At 35.1% G+C, this 12752-nt stretch overlaps 2 protein-coding genes across 2 annotated transcripts in view; both read right to left on the reverse strand.

The window, feature by feature from the left end:
- Positions 1 to 732: 732 nt before the first annotated feature.
- LOC105450563 (odorant receptor 13a-like) lies at positions 733 to 2536 on the reverse strand. The gene is made up of 5 exons (XM_011690489.1): positions 2267 to 2536; positions 1506 to 1736; positions 1171 to 1284; positions 922 to 1077; positions 733 to 780 (listed from the first exon to the last, which is right to left on the reverse strand). Exons 1-5 carry the CDS (start codon positions 2534 to 2536, stop codon positions 733 to 735), a joined length of 819 nt encoding a protein of 272 aa, XP_011688791.1.
- A 9049-nt stretch (positions 2537 to 11585) lies between these two features.
- LOC105450622 (odorant receptor 13a-like) overlaps positions 11586 to 12752 on the reverse strand; it is a 3244-nt gene continuing 2077 nt past the window's right edge. Inside the window, exons 3-6 of the mRNA XM_011690556.1 lie at positions 12368 to 12598; positions 12041 to 12154; positions 11792 to 11947; positions 11586 to 11646 (exon numbers count right to left, since the gene is read on the reverse strand). Of these exons, the coding sequence (XP_011688858.1) occupies positions 11593 to 11646; positions 11792 to 11947; positions 12041 to 12154; positions 12368 to 12598 (555 nt within the window). The 3' untranslated portion in view covers positions 11586 to 11592. The remainder of the gene's footprint in view (positions 11647 to 11791; positions 11948 to 12040; positions 12155 to 12367; positions 12599 to 12752) is intronic.

The following is a 12752-nucleotide window of genomic DNA, read 5'->3' on the forward strand; positions in this document are numbered from 1 at the left end:
CCTTGGCACACTCGACGTGTCTAAGATGAGCATTTTTGCCAGATAAAACGAGATATAAATTCTCTTCTCTCGCACCGGGTGTAAACTCAAAGTTTGCAAATTGAGCGGTCGCAAGGGACGATAGGGCAGCAGCTCGCGCTACACGCAGACACGGTCGTCTCTAATAAAATTGTCCCTCCAGGGCTGGTTTCCGTTGCCGTGTGAAAGCATCCTGATTGTATGCGCGAAATAGCGCTAAGTAATCCCAGTGTAATTTCGTCAGCGTTGCGATCTGTTCGTTGTGGCCATCTGGCACGATCGCGCGATACCGCCGAAACGAGATATTTGCGAGTACGACGAGAACGAGGGAGGGGGGAGGGAGAAGGGGGAGGGCAAGAGTCAGTCCCCCGATGTCTGCGTCGGGGTAACTTCCGCAATTTAGCGCGGAACGACGTTTCAAAGTTCTTTTAGGGGATGAAAGCCCGTGCGACGTGCGCGCCTTCAGCGCGTCTTACGAAAAATATTTTTCTTCCCCTGTCCCCAGGAGCAACGGCATATTTTCAGTGAGCTGGCGTAAACTGTGCGCGTTTAACAACGTTTGCGAAAATATTATTGCAGTAGAGGGATACGCAATAACGTCGCTAACTCCCACGAGAACATCAGCTGATCATGGACTTTTATTAAAAATAGAGTAATCTTCCATCATACGTAATAATTCAATATTAATAATTACAGCCGTTATAATTACATCAGTTACAACGCGTGTAGCACCGAAACGTATGACGCTGACGATTTAATGATCTACGACAAACAACATTGTTGCTTGCGTAAAAAGTGAATATTGTTGTTATCGTATATATAATACGGTTGATAATTTACGCGTAATGAAACGGAATAACGTACAAAGCGCGAACACATAATCCGATTGACATTAAAACTTACGTTTGCGAACTGTTGCAAAGAGAGATTTGTGAATCTGCCGACGGTGATCGTCAATTGTTTTTGTGACCTCATTATCAGAAATAGCAGGATTCGATTCTCGCTCGGAGTTAAATCGTACCACAGAGATTCGTATGCTGCGTCGCCGATCGTTTTGCTCTGGAAGTAAAATTGGAGCGAAAATTCGTAGCGTGAAAAACACAGGAAGTGAAGAATTTCCACGGTAAAATCAGCAGCCGTAATTTAGCTCACCTTGACACTTAGGTATTCGCCGGCGAAACAAAAGATAAACGCTTCTAAATTAATGACGATGTAAAACAAAAGAGATCTCACTAACATAGAGGAGCCTTGACTGGCGCCGATCGACTGGAATATCAAAAATATATGCACGAGCGAATTTTTTCTATCACCAATTGCGTGGTAAATATATTAAAGTTGTTGAATATTACGTACATATACATGTAAAAAATAATCACGATACTTGTAAATTTGATTTGCATTTTTTTTGTACTTGATCTGTGACATCGAAATAAATCAAAATGAAAGATTGATTACTCTGTATGGAAAAAGCCATTAAAATCACTTACATTTACGATGATAAAGCCCAAACAGCAAATAACGAGGGTGTTCGATATGAATTGGGCCAGCGCGATATACGAGTACAGGCTCTCAATCTTTCCGGTGAAAACAATGATGTTTTGATGTCTTCGAATTAACGGGCCTATTGAGATCATGGAGATAGTTGGTTTCTTTTTCTTTGATAAAATTTTCAATAATTTTTCCCGCAAAATGTCTATTTGACCGCCCACATGGAGCACCTATAACATTAGAGATTGTTTTATCAAGATTTAATTCTATTATCTATGCTCTTCATAAATTTTGATATTTTATGAATGTATTTAAAAAAATATATATATGTATATAATGCTGCATAATATAATAACATATATTGTTAAATTTTGAATGAAACAAAAATTTATTAACGATTCTTAAATTTATCATTCATAATGTTATAAATAAAAAGAAGTATTTCTGTAGAAATATTTAGAATAATATCTTAACAAAGCGATAACAATCACTATTTTTAACGTTAATTAAGAGAAGGCAAATAAGTCTAGTGTAAAAGTTTTGTTTAATGTACTAATTTGTTCCCAAGAAATTAGTCTGTTACTAGTCAGAAATCACTTTTTCACAAATAAGTTTTCTTCCAATTTTTCCTAAACAAATTGAAATGTGCTACAAACATCCATTGCGAGCTTTCTCCCGGGATTCACTCCCGGGGGTAATCTCAGTCGGGAACTTGAAAATCCCTCGGGGGTTGAAAGCCTTTCGAGGGGCCCCAACTTACCAGCGTAACGAGCAGCGCGCTGAGCACGCCGATCACGGTGGCGGCCGTCATCTGATGCAGGAATTGCGTGGTCATGACGACCTCGTAAATTGGCGACGTGCCACTCTCGAAGGGTAACTCCATCTTGAGAAAAAGTTCACGATCGGCAGGATCGGCGGCGTCGTCGCTGCGCAGGGCGACGACGCCGATGCCGTAGAACAGCACGGCCGTGGAGTGCAGGCCGATAATCAAATTGGAGAAACGATGCGACAGATTGGCCACGCTGTTCATGCTGTACAAGGCGTCCCCGCACTCCTCCCAGTCCGTCGCGATGCTTGTTAACACGTCGCTGAATATTCTAGGAAGAATCGATTTCGTGCAGCACCGCGAGAGCGAAGATGTTCCCCCCTCGAAGACTATGATTAGGAAACTATCTGTCTGTATGCGGTGATGAATGATGGACAGGGTGGGTCGAAAGATGCGACGGTAGATATCGATATCATGGTTGCTAATAATGACATTTCCCGATGTAATAATGATTACGATAAGAAATGGTGGTGAAGGGACGTACTAAAATCTATTATTTACAAATTGCTGATGGTGCATCATGAGAAAGAAAAGATACGCGTATCGTTTGCCGAAACAGTGGCTTCTAAATGTGCACTCGTGAAGCTTCGTCATTACAAAAAAAGTAACAATCACTAAATCTCTAATGTTTTAATATGATGCAGTATAATGATAATTACGGATGACACGCGAGCCGCTCCATATTATCGAAACGTTTGTTCGATTTGTACGACTCGTTAAGATCATGGACTGCAAGCAACGACGTACCGTTGTTTCGTCCAGAAAACAATCAACTTGACACACAACAAACTGTACGACAGCGTCGCGCTCAGGCCATCCATCAGCTGTGAGATGTCCTCGGAGTTAAGGTGCACCACCATGTGACGATACTGAAAGATCTGCGCGGCTATCATCGTCGTGGTCCAGAAAAGTCGATTGACGAACGCGTAGGCCGCACCTGGCCATATGCCAACGACCCGAAGTCCGATTTCGATCGATCGGGTAATTGTATTAGCTGCAGACATTATTTGACAAAGCTCAATCCTCGGTTGATCGATTAACGCGAACACGTTACATAATCGGCGATAAGGAGCTAAAATGCGATTAGGTCGTAAACGTCCTTCTCTCAAGAATCTCTTCGTTCAAAGAAATTGAGAGATACTTGTTAAAAATTATAAACTTTTCGAAAAATCAGAGAACGATTTGTTATCGTGATATCGGTTTTTTTTTACGGAGAACATATTAATCGACAAGAATAGAGAAGTTTCGGTATCGATGCGTCGATGGGGATTAGTGAAACAAATCCACAGTGGTCGCAGTTAACCGAAGCGCGCGCGGAAGAAACAACAGCGTCGAGCTCGATCGCGGAACAGATTTATGAACAATGAGAGGCACGAGACGCGCACCTGTAGACGCTGCGGATGGACTGAAGGATGCCGGAGGGTCACTTGCCGCGAGCCCTACCTTCGTCCACCGTCGACCGGGCAGGGGGCAGCTCATTAAATATTTTCATCGCTCCGCGTACGATAAAATTGTAGCGCGCGTCGTCGGCGATCGCCGATTTTGCGGATGGAAGGAAAACCGAGGGGGCCGTTCTTCCGCCCTACGCGCCGAACGGTACGGTGCCGTGCAATTTTCGTTAAAAATTTACGACCATGCAGAACGGAGGTCGCTGAGATGTGCAGCTCGGTTTATAATACGTCGAAAAATCATGCGCACTGATCTAAGGAAAAATGAAGAAGTTTCCGAAGGGTCGTGCCGGGAAGGAAGGGACGGTTATGGCGAGATTCGTGGAAATGGAGAATATATTATGGCAATTTTTTTTTATCGAGATGCCATACCGCAGCTTAAAGGCCACATCATTCGATGTTATTCTGTTCACTTGATTTATTACTAATAAGTTATACTATTTTGGAATATGCATTTGTGTTGTGTGTTATGCACTCGTATAATTAATGAGTTTATAAATTACCATATATAATATATACTTTAGAACTGTCAATTAAAAGTCAAAAAGATAAAACGTGATATTCATCGGATCACTAATAATATACCGATAAGTACAATTCTATAAAATTTATGATCTATAATAAAGCGTCAGAATGTAATATATTTATTATTACACTCAAAGTATTGTCTCCAGAATGTAATATTTATTAAGTGTAATAAAGATATGTAAGAAAATATAAAGCTGAGAGATATATAATTGCGGCAAATGTTAGATATAATCAAATGAATTATCTCATATACTGTGTACAAATCTTACTCTTGCGAAGCATTCTAAAGAGATCCATTTTCCTAATTGAAGTGAGCGTCAGTTGTTTCTGCGATCTCACAACAGTATCACGAATAACAGAATGTAATTGCGTTCGTTCTAGATCCGGATCCAACAGTTTTTCTCTGCAAAGATAAAAATAATAATAAAATTTAATTTTCTAAAATTTAATTTTCTAAAATCATGATCAAATAAAAAAATGTAAATTAAACAATAAACTGAGTCATATTAATTAATTTACGTTTTTCTTGATTGCATATCACAGAATCTAATGTATGTCACTTCTCAAAAATTTTATTGTAATTTTATCTTTTTTTATTATATGATAGATTGTTCATAGAACAGTTAAAGAGAAGTTTAAGAATTGTCCAACAGTCAACAGCTTAGTTTTCGCTCATCGGATTTGTCTGATATTTCTGTACGTAATAAAGCATGAATGCCTCGAGATTTGCTACGCTGTAAAACGGAAAAGCTCTCACTATTTTTCCCGTCGCATCGGGACTGTCGAATGCCTGCTTTAAAATATGATTTGATGAAGTTATGAATAATTTATTGACGCAACGTTTTATATATGTGCAATGCAGAACGTGAAAAAAATTAATATATTACGCTGATGCAAACACGTATTTAACGGCAACTGATTTTGTGGATTAAAATATTTATTTTTATTTAGTTATACTATTTAACGCTTGTTATGATTAAAAATCCTAATAACAAATTATCACAGCGTACAAATATTTATTTAGCCATCTGCATTATTTTTCAAAATATATCAAATATATATTTTTTATTTACTTTTATTACAAATAATGCATTTATTACAATTGTGTATTGGTTATCAATTACTGCACTTGTAACTTACGAAAGATAGCAGTAAAGTGTTTCAAATCGAAATTTGTACATGAGAACGTGCATTTTATGATTAATATAACTTTTTACACATGAGTTATGTTTATGCATATCTGTGTGATATCTAAGGAAAATTTAATTTTATGTATGTATGTATGTAGAACAGTTCGAGCATGACATTTTGTTGCGACATCATAATAACTTAACATTAATAAAAATTTCGAGTGCTTTAAGACGCTACATTGAAACAGACCATCAAGTCGAATATGTATATCGAAATAATACTGCGTAAAGAGATTGTTAGCAGAATTTTAAACAATTGTTATTGTGACAATCTAAAATATTCTACATGGTGTAACATAATATGTCTGGTCACATATCAAAGCATAAATTTTGTTATTCGATTAGTAGTACTTTTTACGGGTCATGACCTCGTATCTATTCTTACTGTCTCTCGTGTACATAAAAGCACATCAAAATACATATACATTTAGGAGGAAAGAATAACTCTTGAAAACATTAAAAAATATAGTTTCGCTGAATACATATATTTTTTGTCAACCACAACTCGATGTTATCGTGAAATATCCAGAAAACTGGGAGGTCGTAGGGGGTCATTACATACACAGGTGTACCCCGAGGCCAACGGCCAATAGGAGTCGCACATTAAATATTTTCATCATACCATGAGTACAAACGCATTCGTCCTGGTGGTGTGTTCCTCCCGACATTGATAAAAGACAGGTATAGGCAGAATTATTTCTCCCTCTTTCGTGCACCGCTGACGTGATCGCAAATTGTTTGCCTTAAATATGCATCGGCACACGCGGAACATAGGCGGGGCAACGTACGTCCGATGGCAAATCGTGCGATCAGGGGGGATCCTTCGAAAAGTTTTTGAAACTTAGAGGGTGTAGAGACCTCGACGATGAAACAGAAAATTGTGCGGTGCTATGAGAACACGTGTGTGCTATTTTTTGTGAACGCAATATCTGAATGTGCACTGATGGTGTAGCAATATTTGACGAGAGATTAATTAAAGCCTGCGGATATTGATTGACGAATATAAAAGTAAGTATAGTTTATTATACAATGTGAAAGTAGGGCATTTATATATGTCGCGCGATGTCACGCAGAAATGATTTAACAGTGTCATATTGAAGATATTATATATTTATTATATATTTATTTGAGAAATATTGGTCTCTTTCGAATTTGCTTTGTCTAAACTTTAACTGTGTAAATGTGTACATTATATCTCAGAGTTTCATATCCGCGTAGATAAAGTTTCACATCATGTTCTTTAAATTACTACAAATGTATTTAGGAAACGGTCTATATTGCGTGTGTTTCACAAGTATTAGTTGAGAAGATCGACGAAATAATGGACGTGACATTCATTACATCGTTACGTTAAATAATGTATAGTAAAAATTTGCAATCAATTATGTGCAAAAAATTTTATAGTAAATTAATTCTGAAAAAAATAAATATTACTTAACAAACATTATATATATATGTATATATATATATATGTATATGCAAATAATGTGTAAAATTAGTAATTCTTACATTCGCAAAATATTCTAAAGAAAGATCCGCCATTTTTCCAATAGTAAGCTTTAATTGCTTTTGCGATCTTAATATTATAAACGATAAGATACGAGTGTCCTCAGGTTTCAAATTATACCATGCGGTATTGTATGCTACGGTTCCGATCGCTTTACTCTGAAGATGGAAATAATGAGAAAGAATTTCAATTTGTTTCATAAATTTTTTGTTACAATATTTAACTTCTTTTTTCAATGTTTTAACACGAAATTATTTAACATTTTATCAACGTTATAAATATCATTTGTGCTAACCTTGTTGTTCAGATATTCTCCAGCAAAGCAGAACACAAATACTTCTAAATTCGTTATGGTATAAAATAGGATCCTATTATTGCAGCTCTATCGCGTCGGGTGTATCGATTGTCTGTAAACAGAAAGAAATCATTATCTTGTTGCACAATTATAAATAGTTGCCTCTATTTTACATATTTCATCTGTGTTATGAAATACAGAGGAATTAATTGAAATAATCGTGTGTTTATTAGCAAAGCTAGACCCGATAGATAGTATAATCATTAATATATATGTAACATTTTAATCTGCATCTTTTACTCACGCTTACGATGAGGAATACCAATGAGCAAATCATTGTCGTGTTAGACAAAAACTGCAACAACGCGATGTACGTGTATAGATTTTCGATGTTCTTCGAGAAATTAATGTTTTTCTGATGTTTCTGGATAATTTTGTCCGTTGTGATTCACTCGTGCTTCTTTCCACTCTCCTTAGATGCGAAATTTATCAACCAGTGATGCAGGATATCCATTTGGCCACCTACATGTAAAACCTGACAGAGAAGATTCGATTTTCACTTAAAGTCTTTTTAGCTATATGTAAAAATAATTAAACTACGAATAATTTATTATATGGAAGAATAAAACAAGGCAATTTGCAAATGTAATTTGCGAAAATTAAATAAATTGGATGAAATGCCTACAGATAACATATTTCATATTGTTAATCTTCAATTTTACATAGTTACGTACTTGAGAATGTAGAACAATATTAAAGTATAAGCTAGTATCGACATATATAATCTCGAAGTATTTATAATTTAGAAGAATATTATATTTTTGTATTAGAGAATTTAATATATTTTTTCTATTTCTAATATTAGGAAAAACTTTTTTCATTGAGAATGGAATTTCTATGTATAAATCTTACACTTGTAAAAGATTTTAAGAATAGCTCCAACATCTTTCCGGCTGTAAGGATCAGTTGCTTTTGCGATCTTAATATGACAAATAACAGAACGCGACTGTCTTTAGATTTCATATCGTATCATGCATAAATTATATGCAGCAAGATTAATTTCGTTGCTCTATAAAGATAGGAATAATAGAGAAATTTTTAATACTTTAGTAGATATTTTTTACGATATCTTTTTTAATTATATATAATACGCTACTATTTAGTATTAATATTTAACGATAAATATTAATATTTTATCATAAATTATTATCAACCTTGTTTTTCAAATATTCTTCAGCATATATGCTTTGAAATTTGTTTGAACGTAAAATAAAAAAGATCTCACTAATTAAACTGTTGCATTGGGGCTGCCTGCAATATTATGCAATATAACATTCGAAAAATTATTAAGTATAAACTTAATATAAAATTAATAATGTACAAACAAATTATTAAATGTAATGAAATATGTGTGTGTATGTATGTGTGTGTGTGGAATTATTATATTATAATATACTAACAAAATATTTTACTTTTTAAAATATTGTATGTTATATATGTATAATAAAAAGTGAATGTAATTAATAAAAATAAAATTTAAATAGGTAACATAAATTTGAATATTAAAAAGTAAACTAAGATTTAATATCATATTATTTGCAAATATATTTAAAAAATATACTATAAGTTTATATTTAATAATGTTGCTCATTATTCACCAAGATTACGACAAGAAAAGCTAGCAAACAAATCACGAATCATTCACGAATTTGACACAAATAGCATCAACGCAATGGACGCATAAAGACTTTTGATATTTTCCGATAAACGTATAATCTTTTTATGCTTTTTAATAACTTTAGTTTTTGCAATGGCGAGTAATTTATCTTTACTCTCATCTTCGGAAGATGCTGTAAGCTGCGTTAACCAGTGACGCACAATATTGATTTGGGCAGCTGTGTAAAAAGTCTGAAAATAAAGTTTCCATTGTTTGTGGAAATAATCGGAATCCATAACTGATATTTGAACAGTGCAAAAAATAAGCATTGTACTAAACGATATTAACAAAATGCATGGAAATAATAAATCTGGTAATATAAATAATTTATTTTAATCTTTTGATTTATCATGTGTATCGAATTTTTAAAAGTCGCACAATGTAAGTTACTATATAAATTAAATTTAAAAGTTATTCCAATTATATTAATTTTGTGAATTCTCGATTTATTAGAATTAATAATAAAGCATTTACTATACCACCAGACTACAAACTTACAAAAGAAATCCGTCATAACGATACATCTAAATGTGCGTTACGTGTTTATTTTGAAGAAAACTCCCATCTTTGAGATAAAGCGTAATTCCGTCTTATTATTGGTGACATCGACATTGGCCACACCAATGCCGAAGACAAACACTAAGATTGCATGAAGAATAAGTAACATGTTTGTAATACGTTCCGACGTTTTCGCTTTGCTCGTTATCTCACGCATGCTGATGTTGTTATTAGCGCAATCACTCCGATCTTCCCGCATCATTGTCAAAACTTCAATGAATTTTCTATGAATGATGGTATTTGTCGATCACATTATCAATTTTAAAGCAATCTTAATTTTTGCATTTATTTTAGACATTATTATTTCTAAATGTTATATACATACATATATAATATATATATATATATATGTATATACAGAGACCGCCAAAAGTTTGGGGCTGCCTAAATAATTGCTGAATAAGATATTGGGTTGAACTTTACAGGGTTACAATGGCAAAATGTAATCTATCGTTTAACCTTGAAAACATCCACTTTAACTCTCTGAGGGGGATTGGGGAAGGGGAGGTTGAAAATCTTAAATGGCATGTGGGATCGAGTGAGGGCTTGTTTGAAAGGGCTTTTCGAGATAAGAAGAACGCGAGGTCGTTGAGGTCTCTACGATTTTTTTTTTCGCAGAGTTATGATCATTTGAACATTGGTGTTTTTTAACACTAGCGAGGCCCAATGTTCAAATGAGCATAACTCTGCGAAAAAAAAAATCGTAGAGACCTTAACGATCTCGCATTCTTCAGATACAATTTTTACAAATAATTAATATTTAAAGATATTTAATATTAAAATATAAAACTTTTCACTTTTTAAAACATCTAATATGAAAAATTAGAATTGTGATTACGCAACAAAATTCGCGAAACGTAATTTGAAACATTCATAATAAATGAATCATTTTACATTTTCTTAAAAAAATTTAATTTAAATTAAAATAAATTTTAATTTAAAATCTAGTCGGAAATGGGAGTTAATGAAGGAATTCCTTTAGGAAAATGTCACGTCGGGATTCTCTGACGGACGGGAAATTATATACGAAGGACAGAATTGCGCAAATTATTGTCTTATACATCACCTTGGCACATTCGACGTGTCTAAGACGAGTATTTTTGCCAGATAAAACGAGATACTATAAATTCTCTTCTTTAGTACCGGGTGTAAACTCAAAGTTTGCAAATTAAACGGTCGTAAGGGGCGATAGGACGGCAGTTCGCGTTACACGCAGCCACAGTCGTCTCTAATAAAATTATTCCTCCAGGCTGGAGGCCGTGCCGTTTCCGTTGCCGTGTGAAAGCGATCGACCTGATTGTATGCGCGAAATAGCGATACCTAAATAGTTCTAGTATAATTTCGTCTGCGTTGTGATCTGTTCGTTGTGGTTGCTATCTGATACTATTGCGCGATATCATCGGAACGAGATATTTGCGAGTACAAGTCGTACTGTATGACGAGAACGAGGGAAGGGGGAAAGTCAGTCTCCGCTGCGTCGGGGTAACTTCCGCAATTTAGCGCGGAACGACGTTTCTTTTAGAGGATAAAAGCCTGTGCGACGTACGCGCCTTCAGCGTGCGTGCATTACAAAAAAGATTTTTCTACCTCATTCCCAGGAGTAATGGCATATTTTCAGTAAGCTGGCGTAAACTGTGCGCGTTTAACAACATTTGCGAAAATATTGTAATAGAGGGATATGTAACTCCCAAGAGAATATCAGCTAATCATGGACTTTTATTAAAACTATAGCATTACAGACGCGCCTTTCGCGCACTATTTAACATTTTCTACTTTTACTACAATTCGCTATTACATCACATCAATCTCAAAATATGAAGTGACAGCCGCTCAACGAAGCAAGCATAATCAGTAGACGACCAATCAGTATCACTACAAAAAAGCGGCAACAATACTTCGAGAGATGCGAGTATCAATGTCATCCTTTTTTTTTAGAAAAAAATAGAGTAATCTTCCATCATACGTGATATTTCAGAGATATTCAGTAATTCAATATTAATACTTACAGTTGCTATAATCATACCGTTAAAATACGTAGCACAGAAACGTATGACGCTGACGATTTAATAATCTACGACAAACAACATTGCTGCGTGCGTAAAAAGTGAATATTGTTGTTATTTTATACATAATATGTTTGATAATTTACGCTTTTACGAACGTAATAACATGCAGTTCTCAAACATATAATCTGATTGACATTACGTAAAACTTACGTTTGAGAACTGATACAAAGAGAGATTTGTGAATCTGCCTATGGTGATCGCCAATTGTTTTTGTGATCTCATTATCAGGAAGAGCAGAATTCGATTCTCGCTCGGAGTTAAATCGTACCACAGAGATTCATATGCCGCGTCGCCGATCATCTGACTCTGGAGGTAAAATTAGAGCGAAAATTCGTAATGTGAAAGATACAAGTAGTGGAGAATTTCTACGGTAAAATCAGCAACCATAATTTAGCTCACCTTACCACTTAGATATTCGCCGGCGAAACAGAAGATAAACGCTTCCATATTAGTGACGACGTAAAACAAAAGAGATCTCACTAACATAGAAGAGCCTTGATCGGCGCCGATCGACTGGAATATCGAAAATGTGTGCACAAGCGAATTTTTTCTCGAATCGCGAATTGCATTGTAAAAATATTAAGGTTGTTGAATATAACGTACATATACATGCAAAAAATAATCACGATACTTGTAAATTTGATTTGCATTTTTTTACATTTTGTCTGTGTCATCGAAATGAAAGATTGATTAATCTGTGCGGCAAAAGCCATTAAAATTACTTACTTTAACGATGACAAAGCCCAAGGAGCAAATAACGAGAGTGTTCGATAAGAATTGGCCTAGGGCGATGTACGAGTACAGGCTTTCAATTTTTCCGGTAAAAACAATGATATTTTGATGTCTTCGAATTAACGAGCCTATTGAAATCGTGGAAACAGTTGACTTCTTTTTCTTCGGTAAAATTTCCAATATTTTTTTCCGCAAAATGTCTATTTGACCGCCCACATGGAGCACCTATAACATTATAGAGATAATTCTATTATATTTAATTCTATTATCTGTACTCTCCATAAATTTTGATGTTTCATGAAAGTATTTAAAAAATATATAAGGTAAACGTACCAGTGGCTGAACGTGTATCTATAGCTGAACAAGTACACGAAAATTT

The sequence above is a fragment of the Wasmannia auropunctata genome, unplaced genomic scaffold, assembly GCF_000956235.1.
Source record: "Wasmannia auropunctata unplaced genomic scaffold, wasmannia.A_1.0 LD336060.1, whole genome shotgun sequence".
Classification (NCBI taxonomy): Eukaryota; Metazoa; Arthropoda; class Insecta; order Hymenoptera; family Formicidae; genus Wasmannia; species Wasmannia auropunctata.